The following is a 26,823-nucleotide window of genomic DNA, read 5'->3' on the forward strand; positions in this document are numbered from 1 at the left end:
AGTAGCGGAACAACATTGGTGGTCCTCCAGTCTTCTGGTACCTCTCCTGTTGCTAAGGATGTTTTAAATATCTCTGCTAGGTCCCTGGCAATTTCTGCACTTGCCTCCCGTAGGGTCTGAAGGGAACACCTTGCCAGGCCTGGGGAATTTATTCGCCCTAATTTGCCTCAGGGTAGCAAACACCTCTTCCTCTGTAATCTGTACAAGGTCTATTAACCTGATGCCACCTACCTCACTTCTATAGACTCTGCATGTGTCTCCCGAGTAAATACAGATTGGAAAGAATGCATTGAAGATCTCTCCCATCTCTTTTGGCTCCACACATGGATTAGCATTCTGGTCTTCCAGAGAACCAATTTTCTCCCTTGCAATACTTTTGCTCTTAACATATCTGCAGAACCCCTTAAGCTGGGAATGAACTATAAATGTCATCCCTGCCAACATCACCCCAGGCTTGAGACAGAGAATAAATAAAATGCTTGCACAATTTAGAGTGATGAAGGGGCATTGCAAAGAGCAGCATGTTACATTCACCAGGTGGTTGCATACCACCATCCACTCACATGCTGATTGGGATGCTAGAACTTCATCATTTCACAGTAGTTCATCTCATAGAAAGAATGCTTGAGTGTAAACAAGAGGAAGGAAATGAGAAAACAGGAGGGGTGCTCCTCAAATCTATCGATTTATTTATTTATAGTTCATTTATTGAGATACAGCAAGGTATAGGCCCTTCCAGCCTTCCGAGCCATGCCACCCAGCAATCTCCTGATTTAATCCTAGCTCAATCATGGGACAATTTACAATGACCAATTAAACTACTAACTGGTATTTTGGACCGTGGGAGGAAAGCAGAGCACTCGGAGAAAACCCATACGGTCATGGGGAGAACGTACAAAACTCCTTACAGGCAGCAGCGGGTACTGAACCTGAGTCTCCAGTACAGCGTTGTGTTAACCCTCACGCTACTGTGCCACTCAAAGATCACAGACAGTTGCAAGAAGCATATTCAGATTTAGTAAAATATGGCAAAGTTCTTCACAGGAGCAACTTCACATAGAAATTGGTGCAAACACATAAGGGGAATTGAGGGTGGCCCCAGAAATTGGTTTTAAAGAGCACCTGAAAAGTGGCATGAAAATTTAAGGAAGAAGTTGCAGAGCTTAGACAGTAACAGCTGAAGAAAGCAATGGAAAGTGGGAAGACATAAGGAGCAAGGAATCAATAGACTTTGATGATATTATGAGAATTAAGGATTAGTACAGGAAAAAGGTGCTACAGTAAAATATCAGCCGTGATGTTATTGAATGGCCAAACCAGCACAGAGACAAATGACCTGTTCCACTTCTTGTCACTTACGTTCTATCTAATTGGAAAAAATTGCAAGGATCCCCAAGAGTGTAGGGCTGGAACAAGTCCCAGACACTGTCAGGGAGATAGGGTTTGAAAATAAAGATGACAATTTCAAAACAGAAGGTTTGCCAGACAGGGAGTTGGTGTAGATCAGGAAGCACAGCGAGAGCCAGTATGGTAGCACAGTGGTTAGCACAATGTTTTACTGTACCAACAAACCAGGTTCATTTTCCACCATTGCCTGTAAGGAGTTCGTACATGTTCTCCCCGTGAACGTGTGTGTTTCCTCTGGGTGCATCAATTACCTCCTACAGTCCAAATACATGCCAGTTGGTAGGTTAATTGGTCATTGTAAATTGTTCTGTGATTAGGCTAGAATTAAACTGAAGAACTGCTGGGTGGTGTCGCTGGAAGAGCCAGAAAGGCCTTTCACCACTGTATCTCAACCAATCAACAAATAAATTAAATAACTAACTGGACGAGGTGAGTGTGAACAGTTTATCAGAGTTACAGGCGAACTGAACAATGTGAGTATGAACAGTTTATCAGTGTTACAGGCAAACTGAACAATGTGAGGGTAAACTCAGTTTATCAGTGTTACAGGCAAACTGAACAATGTGAGGGTAAACTCAGTTTATCAGTGTGACAGGCGAACTGAACAATGTGAGTGTGGACATTGGACATCTGCATTACAGGTGAAGTGAACAATATGAGGGTGAAGAGTTTATCAGTGTTAAAGGTGAACTGAACTTTATGTACATTGCAAGGTGGAAGGGCAGCCGGGAGGGCATTAAAATTGTTCAGTAGTACATTATAAATAACAATCTTTAGCATACAAATTACTAATCTATATTACCTTAGTGAACTTCTTCTTTACAGTACCCAAGCTGAGATCAATGTTACGTGACTCTTCAAAGAGACTTTTCCAAATTGCTTCAATATTCTGCTGTAATGTTCTTTCTTCTTCTGTAGTCTGAAAAGAACATTAAGAAATACAGTTAAAAGAAGAAAATGTTTAGAAAAAGAAAACAAAGCGATGTTATTGAAACAGCTCGGATCAAAATAAGGGAACTGACACCTGATAATTAATTTCCCGAATACTAACTGTGATTAGTCATAGAGTGACTCAGCACAGAAACAGGTCCTACTGCCCAATTGCTCCATGCCAACCAAGATGACCCATCTAAACTAATCCCATTTTGCCTGTAACCTGTTAAACCTTTCCATCCCATGTACCTGTTTAACAGTCTTTTCAAAGTTGTTATTGTCCCTGCCACAGCAACTTAAACCTATGCCCTCTAGTTCTTGATTCCCAAGCTCTGGGAAAAAGACTGCGCCCCTCACGATTTTGTACACCTCTGTAAGATCACTCCTTGGTCTCCTACACTTCAAAGAACAAGGTCCCAGAGTGTCCCTCAAGTCCCGACAACATTCTTTTAAATATTTGCTAACACTCTTTCCAGTTTAATAACATCTTTCCTATAGTATGGAGATCAAAACTGAATCTCCAGATAAAGCCTTAATGGCATCTCCTACAACTGCACCATGACCTCCCAACTTTTACTCAATGCCCTGAGTGATGAAGGCTAGAAAGCCAAAAGATCTTTGGCACCTTGTCTACCTATGACCCCACTATCAGAAAACCATGTACTTGTACATCAAGATCCCTGTGCTCCACCATGTGCCACTCAGCCTTGCCATTCACTGTGAAAATCCTAATTTGACTTTACAAAATGCAACAGCTTGCACTTGCCTGCTTTAAACCCCATTTGCCATTTCTTGCCCCACTTACCCAGCCCCACCTATAATTTTGATAACCTTCTTCACTCTCCACAATACCAACTATTTTAGTATCATCTGCAAACTTACTAATTATGTCTTGTCGCTTGGATAAGATTGCCTTAATGTAAAAGGCTCAGAGAGGGAATAATTTAGGAGAAGAGTTCTGGAGTTTTTAAAATCACTGTGTAGATTAACCGAGAAGGAAAGATTACTAGCCAGTCATTTGGATCTACTTCACCCCTCCCACTCTCCCGGTTTCACCTATCACCTACTATCTTGTACTTCTTACTCCCATCCCCCACCTTCTCACCCTGACTTCTCGTCTTTTTTCCAGTCCTGATGAAGGGTCTCAGCCCGAAACGTTGCTTGTTTACTCTTCCATAGATGCTGCCTGGCCTGCTGAGTCCCTCCAGCATTTTGTGTGTGTTACTTTGATTTCCAGCATCGGCAGATTTTCTCTTCTTTGCGATTTGTAGTGAGTGTCAGTGGAATTATATTTTGGAGGTAGTGACCAAAACACAATAAAATTTGAAGTGGCTATGGAAAAAGATAGGAATGAACCAGAAATCTAGGTCTTAAATTAGGGGAAGGATGAATAAGGTTGATCTCACTTGCAGATAGATCTACATCTGCACAGTGGGGGGAGGAGGACATTCAAATGCAAAATAACTAGTTCAACATAATCCTATAAGGGTGAAAGCCAAGAGAATAAATAGAGGAAACCCAGGAAGTTGAGGGGTATCAAGAGTTGTATAAAGAGGAAAGAAAAGGAAATATAATGCATATTTAGAGAACTAATGCATTTGAATGGTATCTCTCTCTCCCTTGAAGCTGTCGGAGAATGGTGTCAGAATCCTGGGTCTTGGGCAACGTTTAATCGACGTGGTTTGTGGATTGGACCGCAGTTTATGTTATGATATACTTCTGGATTCTGGTCACTCTTTTTTTGTTGCTATTTTGGGTGACCTTGAATTAGGGCAGCCTGCAGATAATGGACACTGAGCAGAACTGAATATCCCTGGACTCTTTCGATTTTGTGTTTTATATTCTGTGTTTTTCACTCGTTTTTTTTGTGGCCATTTGTGGATTTGTTTTTTGCATGTGGGGATTTGGATGTTTGATGTTTTCTTTGAATAGGTTCTATGGTGTTTCTTTGTTTCGTGGCTGTCTGTAGGGAAGATGAATCTCAGGGTGTACACTGTATACATATTTTGACAATAAATGTATTTTGACTTTGACTTGACTAATGACGGGGGAGGCCTCCAAGAGTATAAAAATTGTAGCAAGATGTGTAAAAAGGAAATGAAGAAGACAAAGAGAGGTTGTGAAATTTATTCTATTGGCAGGCAGGATTTATGAAAATCTAAAGCTGTTTTATAAGTATATTCAGGACAGCAAAAACTAACCAGGAAAACAGTAGGCCTCATTAGGGACATCAGGGGCAATCTGTGCATGGAGACAGTAGGTATAGGTGAAGAGCTGAATAAATACTGGGAACATAAAGGAAACATACTTTTTAATTGGAAAACTCAGTGGAAGGGGAGGTAAAATTCTGATGCAAGTCTCCAGAAGTAAAGAAGAGGTACTTGATGCCTTAGTGGGATCAAAGGTGGATATATTTTCAGAGCCAGATGGGATTTATCCCAGGTTGCTATGGCAGGCAAGGGAAATGACTGATGGAGGTGGCTGAGAAGTTTAAGTCTTTGCTAGCCACGAGTGAGGCGCTAGGAATCAGAGGATGGTGATTGTGGTCGCCCTTTTTAAGAAGGGCAGCAGTAAATCTCTGGTAATTACATAGCCCAAAATTAGCACCTGGGAAGTTTTTGGAAAAAATCCAGAGGGACAGGATTAATGATCACCTGAAAACACTGGGAGTTAGCCGGAATAGGTTTGCAAAGAGCAGATCTTGTCTGACCAATCAGAGTGAATTTTTTTTGAAGAGATGACAATGTACTAATAAGATCAGTATAGTAGATATTGGGTGCAGATATGTCTCTACCAAATGAGGATTAAGGCGCTCCTTCCCTCCGCTAGCCTGCAGGATACCCTTGGGCAAAGTGTAGCACCTGCTTAGCCGCCCTGATCAGGATCACATGAAGTCATGGAAGCAGGTGGTGGATGGTCATATGAGCCCCTGGTACACATCACAAGTCCTGGTTATGTGACCACTGATGCCAGGCAGACAACCTCTGGGGAGTACTGACAGTGGCTGGGTAACCCCATCTTGTAAAGACACTGCTCACAAGAAGGCAATGGCAAAACACTTTTTTAAAAAAATTGCCAAAAATAACCATGGTCATGAGGAAGGGTCTCAGCTCAAAACATCAAGTGACTATTCACTTCTACAGATGCTGCCTGACCCGCTAAGTTCCTCCAGCATTTTGTGTATGTGTGACTTTGGATTTCCAGCACCTGCAGGAACATTGCTCTTTTCTGGGGGCCTTGACAGAAGGGGAGGGCTTACTGAAGATCAGACCAAAATGTCCGATAGAGATTGGTCTCTTCAAAATGCCAAGTAAAGATGTCTATTTGTGTCTGATGATTGTGCAGGATGGGAAGTAGTGATGAGGCAGGTTGAAACATGTATTGCGGAACATCAGTCGGCTATATCTGATCTTCAAAAATCCGCGCAACAAAGTGAGCTTAAGATGGGGAAAGTCGAAGAAACAATTAATGTAATGAAGAAGAAACTTGACTTTTTGACTTTTAAAAACTCTGACTTGGAATCTAGAATGCGACGGCAGAATTTACGAATGATTGGCGTCAGGGAAGCCGTGGAAGCTAACAACCCTATGAAATATTTCTCCCAACTTTTAAAAGATGCATTCCCTACTGTATTTCCTGACCAACCACCGCTACTGGATCGTGTTCACAGAATCCCATCATACTCGTCTAGGTCAGATAGACCTAGGCATGTTATCTTACGTTTTCATTACTTTCAAGACAAGGAGAGACTGTTTCGATTCGCTCGATCTAAAGGTTTCATTGACTTTTCGGATCTTAAGTTCCGATTCGTGGAAGATTTCAGTAAACCAATCTGGGACCAACGGGTCCGTTACAGATCCGTGATGTCGGAATTCTATAAGATGGATTTAAGACCAGCGCTGCTGTACCCTGCACGTCTAAGGATTCGCATGTTAGATGGAGCCCTTCGTTTTTTTGATTCTCCATCGGATGCCCAGAGTTATCTGGATCAACTTTCATCTTCAACATCTTAATTGCCTTTTTTTTAATTTTCTCCGTTGATCGGAGGCTGTGAATTGGTTGGTTTTAACTTTTCTGTGCCCTATTTGGGCAGAAAAGTTTACTTTCGATTTCTTAATATGGCTGCTAAACTTTCTTTTTAACTGCGTCATTTCTTTCTTTTCCCAGGGGATTCTGGGTGGTTACTTCCCTTTTGTCATCTTACGTATTTCCTGTGCGGCCTTAAATTTTGTAGTTTTTTTTAAATTTTATTCTGTTTTGCTTTTTATAATCATTTTATGTTAATAATTCTATTTTTTTTTGTTGCTGTGTCTATTCATGAGTTTGAGGTTTATTGTGGTTTTTTTTTAATATATACTTTCCGGCTTTTGTTCTGTTCTGTGTGTATTTTAATTGAGCTAACTTTTTTTTACTTATTTTTTTACTGTTTTACAATTAGCTGATCCTTTTCATATTTATACCTTTTTTTTAGGGAGCGTATACCGGAAGTCATGGGGGTAGTTTTAGCGCTTGCTTCTTTCTGGCGGGTCTGCTTTAGATTTCGCCTTGGGGTCTTGGGGTGGGGGGTGGTGGGAGGGGCTTCACGTTTTAGTTTGTTTCTCTTTGGGCTATATACATTATTGAAGTATTGGTTGCGTCCTTTTCCCCGGTATCTTTTGTATGTTCTGTTTCCTCTCCGGGTTTGTGGGTCGCGCCTATTGTCAATCCTCCTTGTTATGGGTTGACTTTAGGATTTATGGAGTCTATTATTAATTTTGTCTCCTGGAATACTAATGGTCTTAATCATCCTATTAAAAGGAAAAAAGTTTTTAAAGTGTTCCGGAGACTTAAAGCACAAATTTTATTTTTACAAGAGACCCATGTACGGAGGGGGGACAGACTACGTTTTTTCAAATTCTGGAAGGAACAACAATTTCATTCGAACTCCAATGCTAAGATTCGAGGCGTCTCTATTTTTATAGACTCCTCAGTTACTTTTATACAACAGGATATTATCTCTGATCCGAATGGTAGATTTTTATTGGTTAGTGGTTTACTATTTAATAAAAAAGTAGTTTTGGTTAATGTTTATGCTCCTAATATGGATTGTCCGGAATTTTATAAATCATTGTTTGATCAGTTTCCGAATTTGAACGAGTTTTCATTGATTTGGGGCGGAGATCTTAATACCTGTTTATCTCCAGCTTTGGACCGTTCGGCTCCTTTACGGACTTTACCTAATAAATCTGCAAATTTGATTAATTTTTTCCTTTCTGATTCTGGGTCGACGGACATTTGGCGTTTTCTGCATCCTCAGGAAAAAGATTTTTCCTTCTTTTCACATGTTCATCATTCCTATTCAAGAATTGATTATTTTTTCATTGATTCTCATCTCATTCCTTCAGTGATTAAATGTGATTATGATTCTATAACCATTTCGGATCATGCTCCACTTAAGCTTTCTATTAAAATTATGGCCAATATACCAAACAATAGACAATGGCGTTTTAATTCGCTGTTGCTTCAGGACTCGGACTTTGTTAATTTTATGAATGAACAGATTGAGCTTTTTTTTACAATTAACCATACAGAAGATATTTCGGTTAACACTCTTTGGGACACTTTTAAAGCCTATATTCGGGGTCAGATTATTTCGTATTCCGTTGCTTTGAGGAAGAAACAGAAGCAGGAGGAGATGGCAATTGTGGACAAGATTAAAGAAATTGATAAGAAATATGTTATGGCTCCTTCTGAGGAGCTATACAAACAAAGAACTGAACTTCAAATGGAACACAGTTTACTACTCTCGTCCTCGATTGTAAACCAATTAAAGAAAACAAGAAGTGATTTTTATGTTCACAGTGATAAAATTGGCAAGCTGCTGGCTAATCAATTGAAATCTAATTATGTTAAATCTCAAATCAATCAGATTTATAACCAAAATGATCGATTGATATTGGATCATGTGGGGATTAATCAAACCTTTTGTGATTTTTATTCTTCTTTATATCAATCAGAGTCTCCTCGAGATTCTAAATATATGAATGATTTTTTAGATAAGTTAGACTTCCCTCAGATTTCACAGGATATGTCTTCTTTATTGGATACTTCCATTACAATGGATGAGATTAAGAATGTTATTTTTTCTGTGAATCTGGGGAAAGCTCCTGGCCCTGATGGGTTTACCGTTGAATTTTATAAATGTTTTGCTTCTTTATTGATTCCTTGGCTCTATAAGGTTTTTGAGGCTTCTTTGAAACTTGGTAAACTTCCGGAATCTTTTAATAGAGCATCAATTTCTTTAATACTAAAGAAGGATAAAGACCCTGCTCAATGTGCATCTTATAGACCAATATCTTTATTAAATGTTGATTCTAAAGTTTTTTCTAAGTTATTAGCAAATAGACTAGAAAAAGTACTTCCTTCTATTATTTCGGAAGACCAAACGGGTTTTATTAAAGGTCGTTACTCTTTTTATAATATTCGTACATTGTTAAATATCGTTTATACTCCCTCACAAAATGTTCCTGAGTGTGTTATTTCTTTAGATGCCGAGAAAGCTTTTGATAGAGTAGAATGGCCTTATTTATTTAAGGTGCTTGAAATGTTTAATTTTAGCTTGAAATTTATATCCTGGATTAAACTGTTATATCACTCCCCTGTAGCCTCGGTTCGTACTAACTCCTTAAACTCACCTTTTTTTCCTCTCTTTCGTGGTACTCGACAAGGCTGTCCTCTTAGTCCCCTATTATTTGATATTGCATTAGAACCTCTTGCAACTGCTATTCGAGAATCTTCAAATATTACTGGGATAACTCGGGGATTAAAGTCCCATAAATTATCACTCTATGCTGATGATTTACTTTTATATATTTCTAATCCTGAGAGATCCATTCCTGCTGTTTTAGAGTTATTAGCACAATTTGGTCTTTTCTCAGGTTATAAATTAAATCTTAGTAAGAGTGAACTTTTTCCGATTAATAAACATCTTCCCTTATATTATAAATTTCCATTTAAATTGATTAATAATTACTTTTCATATCTTGGGATTAAAATTACTTGTAAACATAAAGATTTATTTAAGACTAACTTTTTACCATTAATAGACCATATTACTCAACTTTCATCTAAATGGTTTCCCTTATATTTAACTTTGATTGGTCGTATTAATGCAGTTAAGATGTTTTTTTTGCCAAAATTTTTATATGTGTTTCAGGCATTACCAATTTTCGTTCCTAAATCTTTTTTTGATAAAGTTGACTCTAAAATTTCTTCATTTATTTGGCAGAATAAGAATCCGAGACTGGGTAAAATACATTTACAGAAAGCTAAGAGAGATGGAGGTTTAGCATTACCTAACTTTAGATTTTATTATTGGGCTATTAATATTCGACATATGAAATTTTGGTTACTTGACCGGGACATACTATCTATTCCTAAATGGGTAGCATTGGAATTACAATCTGTTCAGGGTTATACACTTGGTTCTATTTTAGGTTCCTCTCTTCCTTTTGATTCGAAACGCCTTAAGCAGGTCTCTAACCCGATAGTTAAATATGCTTTGCGCATTTGGTTTCAATTCAGAAAATTTTTTGATCTTAATCAATTCGGGTTAGCGATTCCTATTTTAGGTAACATATTTTTTCCTCCCTCTTTTACGGATCGCGCTTTTCAAACTTGGAAGACTAAGGGTATTTCACGGTTTTTGGATTTATTTTTAGATGGTTCCCTTATGTCTTTTGAACAATTATCTAATAAATATAACTTATCAAGAATACATTTTTTTAGATATTTACAAGTTAGAAATTTCCTAAGTACTATACTTTCTTCCTTTCCAATGCTTCCTCCTATATATATTTTAGATTCGATAATTAACCTTAATCCATGTCAGAAAGGTGCATCGGCTATGATTTATAATATTATTATGAAACTTAGGAAAGCTCCATTTGATAAGATTAGGGTAGATTGGGAACAGGAATTGGGGCTTACCATTTCTGTGGATGATTGGGGGCAGATTTTACAATTAGTTAATACTTCCTCTATTTGTGCTAAACATTCCCTAATTCAATTTAAAGTGGTTCATAGAGCACATATGTCCAAAGATAAGTTAGCGCGTTTTTACTCGCATATTAATCCTTTCTGTGATAGATGTTCGGGGCAGATAGCCTCTTTAACTCATATGTTTTGGTCTTGCCCTACTTTGGAAACTTTTTGGAGAGATATTTTCAATATTATTTCTAAGGTATTAAATATAGATATCTCTCCTCACCCTATTACTGCTATCTTTGGACTACCTAAAATTTCTAGTAATCTTTCCCCTTCAGCCCGTAGAATGATTGCATTTCTTACTTTAATGGCGAAAAGATGTATTTTACAACATTGGAAAGAGCTTAATGCTCCAACTACCTTTTTTTGGTTTTCTCAGACGATTTTATGTTTGAATCTGGAGAAAATTAGAAGTAACCTTTATGATTCTTCATTTAAATTTGAACAGATTTGGGGACCTTTTATTCGATATTTTCATTTAATGTAATATTTACCCTTCTTGTTTTTTTTTCACTGTTTTAATGGAGGTCGGGATTGAGGACGTGATTTTAAGTTTAACTCTGTTTGGTTTCAAGTTAGCCCATTGCTTTGCTTTGCTTTTAGTTAGTTGCACGGTGGGTTTTTTTTTGGGGGGGTTTTTTTTCTTTTTTTTCCATTGATATATATAAAATCTAGTATACTATTATGTTATCTTGGTTTCTTATGCTTAAATTACATTGTTTGTAGTATTTTCTTTTTGGTATTGTTATCTTTTGGAATTTTATTATACTTTAACATTGTATTAATGTTTATATGGCTTACCTTTTTTGTATACTTACTCAATAAAAAGATTTAAAAAAAAAGAAAGAAAGAGGCAGGTTGAAGGGCCTTTACCCATGATTGTGTGACTCAATGGAAAAATTCTGCTTTCAGGACTCCCCACAGTCAAGCACTTTCACAGTGAAGGGCAGAACTTGTCCGTTTATTGTGATCAACAATGAAAACACTGGGAATTTGAAATCTAGTTTGTGCTGAATTCAACTTTATTTAATTAATAAGGACTGTAATGGCAAATGAATGAAGAAAATGGAGGTCGAGTGTTTTCAACAGGTGAAACTTGAACTTACATGAATATTATACATGGCAAGAGTGCGATATCGCTCCTGGGTGTCCTGTAACCGTAGCTCCACAGTTAAGGACATGGCTCGAATTTGGGCAATTGTCCTGAGGACAAACTTGAGGTTCTCCAGAGTGTCTGGAACTGTCTGCAAAGAAACTGAAAGCTCCTGCCAACAGCAGAAGAAGAAATCACATAAATTTAAAAATATATAAATTATATATAAAACGTAATGTCATTACAATTTATTAAAGTGACATCAAAAGAACTAGAAAAAGTTACCAACATAACATATGCAACAGATGTGCCTCAGATCATTCACTGTGCATAAAGGGCTTTGGAGAGGTTCAAAGATATGGTAAGCTGTAGTACTAACAACAATTGTCTCACACGCATAAAACAATAAGATATAGGAGCAGAATTTGGTCATTTGGCTCATCGAGTCTGCTCCACCATTTCGTCATGGCTGATCTATCTTTCCTCCCAACCTCAATCTCCTGCCTTCTCCCCGTATCCCTTCATGCCCTGACCAATCAAGAATCTATCAACCTCTGCCTTAAATATACATAAAGACTTGGCCTCGACTGTTGCCTGTGGCAAAGAATTCCACAGATTCACCACTCTCTGACTAAAGAAATTCCTCCTTATCTTCATTCTAAAAGGATGTCCCTATCTATTCTGAGGCTGTGTCCTCTGATCTTAGACTCTCCCACAATTGGAAACATCCTCTCCACATCCACAATCAAGGCCTTTCACCATTCAATAGCTTTCAATTAGGTCACCCCTCATTCTTCTGAACCCTAGTGAACACAAGCTCAGAGCCATCAAACACTATTCATATGACAAGCCATTCAATCCTGGAATCATTTTCCTGAACCTCTTTTGAACCCTCTCCAGTTTCAGCACATCCATTCTAAGATAAGGGGCCCAAATCTGCTCACCAGCACTTTATAAGTCTCAACATTACACCCTTGCTTTTACATTCTAGTCCTCTCGAAATAAATGCTAAAATTGCATTTGTCTTCCTCATCACGGACTCAACCTGCAAATTAACCTTTAGGAAATCCTGCACAAGTTCTCCAAATTCCCTTTGCGCCCTAGTTTTTTGCATTTTCTCTCCATTTAGAAAATAGTCAACCCTTTCATTTCTTCTACTGAAGTGCATGACAATACTCTTCCTGACACTATATTCCATCTGCAATTTCTTTGCCCATTCTACTAATCTGTTTAAGTCCTTCTGTAGCCTCTCTACTTCCTCAAAACTACCTGCCCCCCCACCTATCTTCATATCGCCTGCAAACTTTGCAACAAAGTCATCAATTCCAAATCATTGATATATTGGCATCTTTAACAGCAGCTAAAAATTCCCCACTTCCAAACAAAACCACCACACCAAGCAGAGAGATATTATGGCCCATCTAGTCCATGCCAAGCCACTTAATCTGCCTACTCCCATTTACCTGCACTGCGACCATAGCCCTCCATACCCCTACCATCCATGTACCTTTCCAAACTTCTTTTAAATGTTGAAATTGAGCTAGCATGTACCGCTTGTGGTGACAGCTCATTCCACACTCTCATAACCCTCTGAGTGAAGAAGTTTCCCCTCATATTTCCCTTAAATTTTTCATTCACCCTTAACCCATGACTCCTAATTGTAGTCCCACCCAACCTCAGTGGAGAAAGCATGTTTGTGTTTACTCTATCTATACCCCACATAATGTTATTTACCTCTATCAAATCTCCTCTCAATCTCCTACATTTAAAGGAACAAAGTCCTAAACTATTCAATCTTTCCTTATAACTCAAGTCCTCCAGACCTGGCAAGATCCTTGTAAATTTTCTCTGTAATCTTACAACCTTGCTTACATTTTTCCTGTGGACAGGTGACCAAAATTGCACACAAATCTCCAAATTAGGCCTCACCAACATCTTATACAACTTCAATATAACATCCCAACTCCTGTACTCAATACTTTGACTTATGAAGGCTAATGTGCCAAAAGCTTTCTTACAACCCTATCAACCTGTGCAGCCACTTTCAATGAATTATGGATCAGTATTCCCAGATCCTTTTGTTCTACTGCACTCCTCAGTGCCCTACCATTCACTGTGGAAGACTTACCCTAGTTGATCCTACCAAAGTGCAACACCTTGCACTTGTCTGCATTAAATTCCATCTACCATTTTTAAGCCCATCTTTGCAGCTGGTCCAGATCCTATTGTAGACCCAATAGTTTTCCTCACAGTCCACTACAGCCCCAATCTTGATGTTATCCTCAAATTTGCTGATCCAGTTAATCACATTATCATCCAGATCATTGATACAGATGACAAACAAAAGTGGACCCAGCCCCAACCCCTCCTGCACTCTACTAGTCAAAGGCCTCCAGTCAGAATGTCTAATCCAATTTACTACCTCATTTTGAATGCCAAGCGACTGAACCTTCTTGACCAGCCTGCTGATGCAGGACCTTGTCAAATGCCTTGCTGAAGTCCGTGTAGGCAATATCCACTGCCTTGCCTTCATCAACTTTCTTGGTAACTTCCTCGAAAAACTCTATAAGATTGGTTAGACAAGTCCTACACACGAATGCGCCCTGACTATCCCTAATCACAGTTCAAGTCTATCCAAATATTCATATATCCAGTCCCTTAGAATACCTTCCAAAAACTTCCCTACTACTGATGTCAAACTCACCAGTTTATAATTTCCTGATTTATTTTTAGAGCCTTTCTTAAACAGCAGAACAAAATTAGCCATCTTTTAATCCTCCGGTAGCTCACCCATCGCCAAAGATTATTTAAATATCTTTGCTAGGGCACCTGCAATTTCTACATTTGCCTCCCATAGGGCCTGAGGGAACACTTTGTCAGGCCCTGAAGATTTATCCAGTCTATTTTGCCTCAAGAATTCAAACTACTCCTCCTCTGTAATCGGTATAAAATCCATGATCTCGCTGCTGCTTTGCCTCACTTCTATAGACTCTGTGTCCATTTCTCAAGTAAATAGAGATGCAAAAAATCCATTCAAGATTTTGATCTTGAATGGATAAGGTATCCCATGCCAGGCTTATTGAGAAAGTAAGGAGGCATGGGATCCAAGGGGACATTGCTTTGTGGATCCAGAACTGGCTTGCCCACAGAAGGCAAAGAGTGGTTGTAGACGGGTCATATTCTGCATGGAGGTTGGTGACCAGTGGTGTGCCTCAGGGATCTTTTCTAGGACCCCTACTCTTCATGATTTTTATAAATGACCTGGATGGGGAAGAGGAGGGATGGGTTAGTAAATTTGCTGATGACACAAAGGTTGAGGGTGTTGTGGATAGTGTGGAGGGCTGTCAGAGGTTACAGGAGGACATTGATAGGATGTAAAACTGGGCTGAGAAGTGGCAGATGGAGTTCAACCCAGATAAGTGTGAGGTGGTTCATTTTGGTAGGTCAAATATGATGGCAGAATATAGTATTAATGGTAAGACTCTTGGCAGTGTGGAGGATCAGAGGGATCTTAGGGTCAGAGTCCATAGGACACTCAAAGCTACTGCGCAGGTTGACTATGTGGTTAAGAAAGCATACAGTGCATTGGTCTTCATCAATCGTGGGATTGAGTTTAGGAGCCAAGAGGTAATGTTGCAGCTGTTTAGGACCCTGGTCAGACTCCACTTGGAGTACTGTATTCAGTTCTGGTCGCCTCACTACAGGAAGGATATGGAAACCATAGAAAAAGTGCAGAGGGGATTTACAAGGATATTGCCTGGATTGGGGAGCATTTGGGGAGAATAGGATGAGTAATTTGGCCTTTTTTCCTTGGAGTGACGGAGTATGAGAGGTGACCTGATAGAGGTGTATAAGATGATGTGAGGCATTGATCATGTGGATAGTCAGAGGCTTTTTCCCAGGGCTGAAAAGGCTAGCATGAGAGTAATTGGAAGTAGGTACAGAGGAGATGTCAGGGTTAAGTTTTTTTTATGCAGAGAGTGGTCAGAGCATGGAATGGGCTGCCAGCGACGGTGGTGGAGGCGGAAATGATAGGGTCTTTTAAGAGACTCCTGGATAGGTACATGGAGCTTAGAAAAACAGAGGGCTATGGGTAACCCTAGGTAATTTCTAAGGTAAGGACATGTTTGGCTCAGCTTTGTGGGCGGAAAGGACTGTATTGTACTGTAGGATTTCTATGTTTCTACGTCTATCTCCCCCATCTCATTGGCTCTGAGCATAGATTACTGCTCTGATCTTCCAGAGGACCAATTTTGTCTCTTGTAATCCTTTTGCTTTTAAAATACAGTATCTGTAGAATCCCTTACGATTCTGCTTTACCTTGTCTGCTAGTGCAACCTCATGCCTTCTTTTAGCCATCCTGATTTCTTTCTTTAATGTTCCCTTGCATTTCTTATAATCCATAAGTACCTCATTTTGCCGACCTGCCTATACACGTTGGTATATACCTCATTATTTTCTGAACCAGGGCTTCAATAGCTCTTGAAAACCAAGGTACCCTAAACTTGTTATCTTTACCATTTATTCTGACAGGCACACACAAGCTTTGTGCTCTCAAAATTTCACTTTTGAAGGCCTCCCACTTACCAAGTACTCCTTCGTCAGAAAACAGCCTGTTCCAATCCACACTTGCAATTCCTTTCTGATACTATCAAAATTGGCCTTTTTCCAATTTAGAATCTCAAGCCGCAGACCAGACTTATCTTTTTGCATATTTACTTTGAAACTAATGGTCACTGGATACAAGCTTCTGCCACCTGCCCTGTCTCATTCCCTAACAACAGATCAAGTAACACATGCTCTTTCGTTGGGACTTCTATGTACTGATGAAGGAAACTTTTCTGAACACATATGACAAATTCTATCCCATATAGTCCTTTTACAGTATGGGGTTCCCAGACAATATGTGAAAAGTTAAAATCACCTACTATAACCACCTTATGTTTCTTGCAACAGTCTGTGCTCTCTCTACAAATTTGTTCCACTAAATCCCATGGACTACCGGGTGGTCTGTAGTATAGCCCCATTAACCTGGTCATGCCTTTCTTATTTCTCAGTTCCACCCATAACATCTCACTAGACAAGTTCTCCAGTCTGCCCCGACTGTGCACTGTCATGACATTTTCCCTGACTAGTAACACCACCACTCCCCCTTTAATCCTCCTGCTCTGTTGGTCTAAAACAATGGAACCCCAGAATATTCAGATGCCATTCCAGACCCTCCTGCAACCGAGTCTCACTAATGGCTACAATATCGTGTGTTGATCCATGCCCTGAGCTTAACTGCCTTTTCTACGATACTTCTTGCATTGAAATATACACAGCTCAGGATATGAGTCACATCATGCTCAACCTTTTAATTCTTTACTGTCTGAGGCCTTAACAACACCTGTCTCCATAACTTCTCCACTATATGTTCTGGCACTCGGGTTCCCAACCCCGCTGCATCTCTCATTTAAACTCTCCCCCTCCTCCTCCTCTGCGCAGCATTTGAAACCTCCCCCTCCGGTTCAGGTGCAAATTGTTTCTCCTGTAGAGGTCCCACCTTCTCTGGTAGAGAGAATAATGATCCAAAAATCTGATGCCTTCCCTCCTACACTAACTCCCTACCTACATGTTAAACTGAATGATCTTTCTATTCCTGGCCTCATAGCATGTGGCACGAGTAGCAATCCTGAGATCACAATCCTGATGGTCCTGCCCTTTAACTTAGCACCTAATTCCCTGAACTCACTTTGCAGAACCTCGACACTCTTCCTACCTATGTCACTGGTACTTACATGGGCCAGAACCTCTGGCTGCTCACCCTCACACTTAAGAATGCTGAAAACCCGATCCGAGATGTCTTGGACCCTGGCACACAGGAGGCAACATACCATTCAGGAATCATTCGTGTCCACAGAACCTCCTTTCTGTTCCCCTAACTAATAAATCCCCTATCACCACAGCTTGTCTTTTTCCCCACCTTCCCTTCTGCGCTACAGAGTCAGACTCAGTACCAGAAACCTGACCAGTGTTACTTTCCTCTGGTAGGTTATGCCCCCAACAATATCCAAAGTAGTACTCCTGTTGTTGAGTGGGGTTGTCCCAGGGGTACTCTACACTGGCTCCTTAACCCCTTTCCCCTTCCTGACTGTCATGTAGTCTCCTGTGTCCTGCACCTTGGGTGTAACTACCTCTCTATATGTTATATCTACCACCCCCTCAGCCTCCTGAATGATCCAGAGTTCATCCAGTCACAGCTCCAACCTGGAAAGACCGTTTTGTGTAGAAAGGGAAATGGTGTTCACAATGTGGTCTCTTGCACCTCAAGAAACCAAATGCAGATTGGGTGATGTCTTTGCAGAGTATCTGTGTTCAATCCTGTAACCTGCAACCTGCCATTTTAATGTTACAACCCACTCCCATTCTGATCTATTAACCTCCTGCGCTGTTACTAAGAGATCTGATGCAAGCTTGCATCCTTTGCCTGGTTAAATTGCGGCCATCTGAACTTGATATTGAACTCTACAGCTTCAGTTGACCTGATTTTCTCATCCTGTATCAATGATATCAGCTCAGTTTGTTACTTTCCTCCTTCTCTCCAACAGTCTTTCATCTATATATGTTGTAACTCTCTAACTGCCCCCATTGACTCACTGACCATATAACCTTGTTTATAGCTTATCCCCACAGTCACATTGATTTTACCTAATTAGAGACACACCCCTGTCCCAATCTCCCTGCAAACCTCCTCTGTCTCTTCCTCAGCTCTGACAAAGGCTCTTTGGCCTGAAACATTAACTCTGTCTCTCTTCCTGCAGATGTGGGCAATGAGACTACAATTGAAATATCATCTGTTGTCTCCACCTAAACAAGAATACACTTGTTATAGAAGGAATGAAATGTAAGTTCTCCAGGCAGATTCCTGCATTTAAAATAAACAACTGGGAAAACTTAGTGGGTTAAGCAGCATCTGAGGGAATAGAAGGGATGTCAACCCGAATATTGGCCATCCATTTCACTCCACGCATACCTCTTGACCTGATAAGTTCTGCCAGCAGCTTATTTTTTTTCCAGATTCCAGCACCTGCAATCTTTTATGTTGCCCTGATTCTAGAGTTTGCCACATGAGGAGAGATTGAGCATTCCGAGTCCAAACTCTGAAAGGATCAATGTAGTTTTGATGATTGGCATGACTGGGGTGTCTAGAACAAGGGGGAACAACCTCAGGGGGGAAAAAAGGAATCAGCCATTCTGTAGGGAGGAAAAATAAGTGTTTTCAACCAGAGGATAGTAAATGTTTACATGACGACAGCAGAGGCTCAAAAACAGTATTTTAAGACAGACTTTGATAGATATGAAGGGATCACCGGATATGAGGTGATGCAGCAAAGTGGAACTAAAGATCAGTCATAATCTTACTGAACAGTGGTGCAAGCACAAGAGCCAAATGACCGACTCCTGCTTCTCGTTATTAATCTCAACAATGCATGAAGGATTACCTCAAGTTCATGCCTTAGACTATATAATTCCCTTTTGGCAGATTCATTCAGACAATTCCCAAGTGATTGCACCCACGCATTTGCATTTTCTTGGATACTAAATGCCAAGGGCCTCAGCTGCAGCCGAATGCATTGCTCATCTTTCACAAGTGGCTGATGTGCCACTTCCTCATTGATTCTGGTGTAGAACTGCAGCTTCTCGTCATAACTAACACAGGAAGGATTTCTTGCTGCAAACTTCTCCACAACGATAGACCTGTCCATCTTCCACAACGTTCGGTATTTCTTCCAGCTATTCAGAAACTTGCCCAAAGAACCAAGAAGTTTTTGTAGGTTCTGGCCTGTGGAAACAGCTAGCTCTATAATCTGTGGATGCTGAGAGATGTCATTGCAGAAGCTAAAGATGACTGGCTCATCATCTCCTTCAATATATTGTGGAGAGCATTCAATGCAGGACCTATGCATCCACCGGACAAACCGCTGTAACACATGAAATAGAGAGAAGTTTAGGCAGAGTTAAAAATGTAGGCAACTATAACAAGCAAATCATCTGTTACTTTAATGCATTTGGGGGGGGAGATTTGAAATACCAACAGCAGGTCAGATTGCATCATGGAGATAGAAACAGAGTTCACATTTCAGGTTAATAAACTTCCATTGGTACACATTTTAAGATAGGACAGGGACTTACCATGTCTGTGCTGTTCGAAAGAAAATCACCCAGCCTCCTCTCAAGTTATTAGCACTAGGTTAGGAATGCTAAATCAGAGCTCTTCAAGGCCAATTACTGCTGAAATGTTTAGATTGCTGCCTCCACTTCCCTTTTGGTAGCTCCTGTACCCTCTAGACCAGGGGTTTCCAAACTGGAGTCTATGGACCCCTTGCTGAATGATTGGGAACCCCAGCTCGGATACAGACTCCATCTGTTTACACTTACCAAGTGTCCCATAATTTGCTGCAGTACAGTTAAGTCTCTCCTCAGTCTCCCCATTCCAAAGTTTTAAATGTCGTCTACCTGAGACCACATACCCTAGTTCTAGATTCACCCACCAGGGAAACGCCCTCACAGAATGGAGCATCTTCGTTTTGAGCCCAGGTAGGAGAGGCACGAGGGTTCTTGCGGGCCTGGAGGAGTGTTCTTGCATTTCCTGACTTAAAAGGAATTTGAAATCCTCTTTAAACACCCTGTTTCAGTTAAAACAGCAGATCACTAGGGCCCAAATTACACATTTCAGGAAGCACAACAGTGACCGTTCCCACAGCTAGCCAGGTCAGAGCAGGAGAGAAGAGGCCAAATCTCCAATCCCCCAGTTAAGTTGGTGTTATTTCCCAATGCTTTAAGTAATAAGGCAAATCGTGGGTCTCAGCACCAACACTTTAGAATGATAGAAAATAACCATTCAGTCCTGCAAGACCGTTCAAACATTGAGTAGAAAGAAGGCTGATCAATAGCATTGCCCCACCCTCTCCCCAATTCAGTAACTTGGCCTCCACAGTCCTCTGTGATAGAGATTACAACAGATTCAATGCAATCACGAAGAGGGCATGCCAGTAACTCTACTTTGTTAGGAACTTGAGGCAATTTGGTATGTCACTGAAAGCTCTTTCAAACACCTATCAAAACACAGTGGAGAGCATTCTGTCTGGTTGCAGTACCACCTGGTATGGTCTAGGACAAGAGGCCACAAAGGGCTGTAGATTCAGACTGCTTCATCGTGAGCACAACCAATCAAACCATAAGACCATAAGATGTAGGAGCAGAATTAGGCCATTTAGCCCATCAAGTCTGCTCCGCCATTCAATCATGACTGATCCCTTTTTTCCTTCCTCAACCCCATTCAATGGCCTTCTCCCCTTAACCTTTGATGCCATGTCTAATCAAGAACTTATCAATCTCTGCATTAAATACACCCAACAACCTGGCCTCCACAGCTGCATGTTTTAACAAATTCCACAAGTTCATCACCCTCTGGCTAAAGAAATTTCTCCACAAATCTGTTTTAAACGGATGCCCCTCTATCCTGAGGCTGTGCCCTCTTGTCCTAGACTCCCCACCATGGGAAACATCCTTTCCACATCTACTCTGTCTAGGCCTTTCAACATTTGAAACGTTTCAATGAGATCCCTCCTCATCCTTCTAAGTTTCAGCGAGTACAGACCCAGAGCCATCAAATGTTCCTTGTATGATAACCCTTTTATTCCCGGAATTATCCTTGTGAACCTCCTCTGGACCAACTCCGATGGCAGCACATCTTTTCTTAGATGAGGAGCCCAAAACTGTTCACAATACTCAAGGTGAGACCTCACCAGTATCTTATAAATCCTCAGCATCACATCCCTGCTCTTGTATTCTAGACCTCTTAAAATGAATGCTAACATTGCATTTGCCTTCTTCACCACTAACTCAACCTGCAAGTTAACCCGCAGGGTGTTCTGCACAAGGACTTCCACATCCCTTTGCATCTCAGATTTTTGGATTTTCTCCCCGTTTAGAAAATAGTCTGCACATTTATTTCTACTACGAAAGTACATGACCATGGCTTTTTCAACTTTGTATTTCATTTGCCATTTCCTTGTCCATTCTCCTAATCCGTCTTAGTCATCTGCAGCCTACCTGTTTCCTCAACACTAGCTGCCCCTCCACCAATCTTCATATCATCTGCAAACTTAGCAGCAAAGCCATCTATTCCATCATCTAAATCATTGATGTACAGCATAAAAAGAAGTGGTCCCAACACCAGCCCCTGCAGAACACCACCAGTCACTAGCAGCCAACCAGAAATTTATTCTAATTCACTGCCTCCTACCAATCAGCCAATGCTCTAACCATCTTAGTAGCTTTCCTGTAATACCATGGGCTTTTAACTTGGTAAGCAGCCTCATGCGTGGCACCTTGTCAAAGGCCTCCTGGAAGTCCAAATATACAACATACACTGCATCTCCTTTATCTATCCTACTTGTGATCTCCTCAAAGAATTCCAACAGGTTCACCAGGCCAGATTTTCCCTTAAGGAAAGCATGCTGACCTTGTCCTATCTTGTCCCGTGTCACCAAGTACTCCATAACCTCATCCTTAACAATTGACTCCAATATCTTCCCAACCACTAAGGTCAGGCTAACTGATCTATAATTTCCTTTCTGCTGCTTTCCTCCTTTCTTAAGAGTGGAATGACATCTGCAATTTTCCAGTCCTCTGGCACCATGCCAGAATCCAATGATTTTTTTTGAAAGATCATTGCTCATGTCTCCACGATATCTAATGCTACCTCTTTTAGAACCCTGGGGTGCAGTTCATCCGATCTGGGTAACTTATGTACCTTTAGGTCATACAGCTTTTTGAGCACCTTCTCGCTTGTAATAGTAACTGCACTCCCTTCTCTTCCTTCACACACTACAACATTTGGTACACTGCTAGTGTCATCCACAGTGAAGTCTGATGCAAAATACTCATTTAGTTCATCTGCCATCTCCTTGTCCTCCGTTATTATTTCTCTGGCCTCATTTTCTAGTGGTCCTGTATCCACTCTCTGTCACAATGGCGGGGGCATTGGGAGCAAGGGTGGACCCAAATGCAAGACACATCTTGTGAGGTTAATTAAATTTAGTTTATTGTTCGATATCAGGAGAGCACGGCAGGAGCAGGAGTAGCGAACTGGACAAGGACTAAGGACTATGACTAGGCTGGGACCAAGGGTCTGGGCTAGGACTCGGAATCGGCTCTCAGAACTAGAGGAGGCATGAAGAGGCTATGGTATGGACTCCAAGCCCGAGACTGGGCAAGGACCCAGTACCTGGGTCTTGCCTCGGGCTCGGACCCCAGAACCAGGCATGGACATGACATGGGTTAGGGAGAGGAGGAACATGGGGAACACAGAGCCTCGGTCTCAGGAGGGCAGGTACATGGAACCATGGACACATACACAGAACACAGAGTCGGGACCCCTCCTTGGGTACAGGACATAGGGCCGGGACTCATGACCCTCCACGGGGCAATGGCAAGACAGCCTGACTTACCCCACGGAGGCAAGGACAAGACAAGACAGAACATGACCCCCCGCGGGGCAACGGCAAGATGGCCTGACCTACCCCACAGAGGGGAGGACAAGACAAGACAAGACAAGACATGACTCCCTGCGGGGCAATGGCAAGACGGCCTGACTTACCCCCATGGAGGCGAGGACCAGACGAGACAAAACATGACCCGCCGTGGAGCAACGGCAAGACGGCCTGACTTACCCCACAGAGGAGAGGACAAGACAAGACAAGACCAACACGAATGAACACCAGACAGTACCTATCTAGCTCCGGCGATGGAACTAGACAGAAGTGCAGGCGGGGGCTGCAGACGAGGGCTAGAGGCGAGAGGGGCAGAGAAGGGATACAGACAAGGGTATAGGACAGAAATCACAGACCGCCAGGGCCAAGACTTGACTCAGAACTGGGAAGCCACCAGGGCCAGGGCTTGACTTGGTGCTTGAATGCTGCCAGGGACAGGACTTGACTTGGTGCTTGACTGCCACCAGGGTCAGGACTTGACTTGGTGCTTGAATGCTGCCAGGACCAGGACTTGACTTGGTGCTTGAATGCCGCCAGGGCCAGGACTTGACTTGGTGCTTGAATGCCACCGGAGCCAGGACTTGACTTGGTGCTTGAATGCCGCCAGGACCAGGACTTGACTTGGAGCTTGAATGCCACCAGGGCAAGGACTTGACTTGGAGTTTGAATGCCGCCGGAGCCAGGACTTGACTTGGTACTTGAATGCCGCCAGGGCCAGGACTTGACTTGGAGCTTGAATGCCGCCGGGGCCAGGACTTGACTTGGAGCCTCCGGGTAATGGCGAGCTCTCGACTCGACCCGGGAACAGTAGACAGCGGTTCTTGTTTCCCTCCGGCGGGTTAACTGACGGACCCACCTCGGTGAGGAAACTTTGCAGGCTCACTTTGGCGAGGTAACTGGACAGGGTTGCTCCGGTGAGGAAAGGCGAATTACTGGCACTCGCTTCAGCAGAGACTAGGCTTGCTCCGGCCAGATGGCATCGGCACACCGTACCTCGGATGACTTTGCAGACGCTCCCACACCGAACGGCTGAAAGCCGGAGACTATAAACTACCGGTTCAGCCGAGCGTTAATTGCCTCTAATCACCAAAGTCGAGGGACACGGGAAAGCAGGGAATCAACAGTCCGGATCGTAACATAAACAAGGTAAATTTAAAGGGACCCCGATCTGGACCATGACACTCCCATCTCTCTTTTATTTTTTACATACTTGAAAAAGCTTTTACTATCCACATTGATTTGTTTGCTAGCTTGCTAGATAACATTTTATATTTTCCCTTCTAATGGTTCTTTTAGTTGCTCTCTGTAGATTTTAAAAGCTTCCCAATCCTCTATCTTCCCACTAATTTTTGCTTTGTTGCATGCCCCCTCTTTTATTTTTACATTAGCTTTGACTTCCCTTGTCAGCCATTTGAGTATTTCTTCATTTTTCGAATATATCTGTCCTGCACCTTCCTCATTTCTTCCAGAAACTCATGCCATTGCTGCTCTGCTGTCACCCCTGCTGGCATTTCTTTCCAATTTACTTTGGCCAACTCCTCTCTCTTACCACTGTAGTATCCTTTGTTGCTACATCAGACTTTACTTTCTCCCTATCAAATTTCAAGTTGAACTCCATCATATTGTGATCACTGCCTCCTAAGGGTTCTTTGACCTTAAGCTCCCTAATCACCTCCAGTTCATTACATAACACCCAATCCAGTATAGCTGGTTCTCAAGTATGCTCAATGACAAACTGCTCTAAAAAGCCATCTATGGACATTCAACAAACTCACTCTCTTGAGATCCATTACAAACCTGCTTTTCCCATTCAACTTGCATGTTAAAATCTCCCATGACTATCATAACATTGCCCTTTTGACACACCTTTTCTATTTCCCGTTGTAATCTGTGGTCCACGTCCCAGCTACTGTTGGGAGGCCTGAATACAGCTGCCATCAGGGCCCTTTTACTTTTGCAGTTTCTTAACCCAACCCACAAGGATTCAACATCTTGCGATCCTATGTCACATCTTTCAACTGATTCGATGCCATTTACCAGCAGAGCCATGCCATCCCCTCTGCCTAACTTCCTATCCCTCCAATACAACGTGTAACCTTAGTCATTCAGCTCGCAATTAGAACCAACCTTCTGCAATGATTCAGTGATGGCCGCCACAGGAATCAGTATGGTAACCATTCCCTGCACTCCCACTATGGAAAGTATATCTTTTCCTAAGTACTGATACTTCAATTGTGGTCTCACCAAGACATCTTTGCCCCTGTATTCAAAACCTTACAATGACAGCCAACATACTATTTGTCTTGTTAACTGCTTACTACCTCTTCAATTCTGCTTTCAGTGACGAGTGAACAAGGGTGTCAAAATCTCTTTATGCTTCAACATTGATTAATCAAACACTATTTTATATATACCACCTTCCTGTTTTCCTTTACAAAGTGGATAACTTTACATTTTTCCTTGTTATACCCTTTGTGACCTGTTTTTGGACAATCAATTGATCTACTCAAGTCATCTTGAAGCCTCTTTGCATCCCTCTCACAGTACATTTAGTTCATCTATAAGCTTGGAAATATTATGTTGCTCCGCCATCCAAATTATTAAGATAGAGTCTATAATGAAATGAGGCAGTACCCCACTCATTACTAACTGCTACCCTGAAAAAACCCACATTTCACCCCTCTACTTACTATATCCTCATGAACACCCAGTCGTCAACACTGGCAGTTCCCTAAGCTCCATGTCAAATTCCTCATGGGAGGAATGTGGCAGCGCAATTTCCTTCAGGGCTCCCAGATCTCAGGCTGGGAAACCAGCCACTGAGCCTCAATCTGTTGGTAGCAGCTCATATATATTTCAATGCTAGGAGTATTGCGGGGAAGGCGGATGAGTTGAGGGCGTGGATTGACACGTGGAATTATGACGTTATAGCAATTACTGATACTTGGCTACAGGACGGGCAGGACTGGCAGCTTAATATTCCAGGGTTCCAATGTTTCAGATGTGATCGAGGCAGAGGAATGAAAGGTGGGGGAGTAGCATTGCTTGTTAGGGAAAATATTACAGCAGTGCTCAGGCAGGACAGATTAGAGGGCTTGTCTACTGAGTCCTTATGGGTGGAGCTGAGAAACGGGAAAGGTATGGCCACATTAGTGGGATTGTATTACAGACCACCCAATAGTCAACGAGAATTGGAAGAGCAAATCTGCAGAGAGATAGCAGGCAACTGCAGGAAACATAAAGTTGTGGTGGTAGGGGATTTTAATTTTCCATACATTGATTGGGACTCCCATACTGTTAGGGGTCGAGATGGTTTAGAGTTTGTAAAATGTGTTCAGGAAAGTTTTCTAAATCAATATATAGAGGGACCAACTAGAGGGGATGCAATATTGGATCTCCTGTTAGGAAACGAGTTAGGACAAGTGACGGAAGTCTGTGTAGGGGAGCACTTTGGTTCCAGTGATCATAACACCATTAGTTTCAATTTGATCATGGACAAGGATAAATCTGGTCCTAGGGTTGAGGTTCTGAACTGGAAGAAGGCCAAATTTGAAGAAATGAGAAAGGATCTAAAAAGCGTGGATTGGGACAGGTTGTTCTCTGGCCAAGATGTGATTGGTAGGTGGGAAGCCTTCAAAGGGAAAATTTTGAGAGTGCAGAGTTTGTATGTTCCTGTCAGGATTAAAGGCAAATTGAATAGGAATAAGGAACCTTGGTTCTCAAGGGATATTGCAACTCTGATAAAGAAGAAGAGGGAGTTGTATGAAATGTATAGGAAACAGGGAGTAAATCAGGTGCTTGAGGAGTATAAGAAGTGCAAGAAAA

At 41.6% G+C, this 26,823-nt stretch overlaps 1 protein-coding gene across 1 annotated transcript in view; it reads right to left on the reverse strand.

The window, feature by feature from the left end:
* Nucleotides 1-26,823, reverse strand: part of dnah10 (dynein axonemal heavy chain 10) — a 281,471-nt gene that overhangs the window by 165,881 nt on the left and 88,767 nt on the right. The window contains exons 20-22 of the mRNA XM_063073994.1: nt 18,943-19,422; nt 11,472-11,630; nt 2,210-2,326 (exon numbers count right to left, since the gene is read on the reverse strand). Coding sequence (XP_062930064.1) covers nt 2,210-2,326; nt 11,472-11,630; nt 18,943-19,422 — 756 coding nt within the window. The remainder of the gene's footprint in view (nt 1-2,209; nt 2,327-11,471; nt 11,631-18,942; nt 19,423-26,823) is intronic.

This window comes from Mobula hypostoma, chromosome 21, assembly GCF_963921235.1.
Source record: "Mobula hypostoma chromosome 21, sMobHyp1.1, whole genome shotgun sequence".
NCBI lineage: Eukaryota > Metazoa > Chordata > Chondrichthyes > Myliobatiformes > Myliobatidae > Mobula > Mobula hypostoma.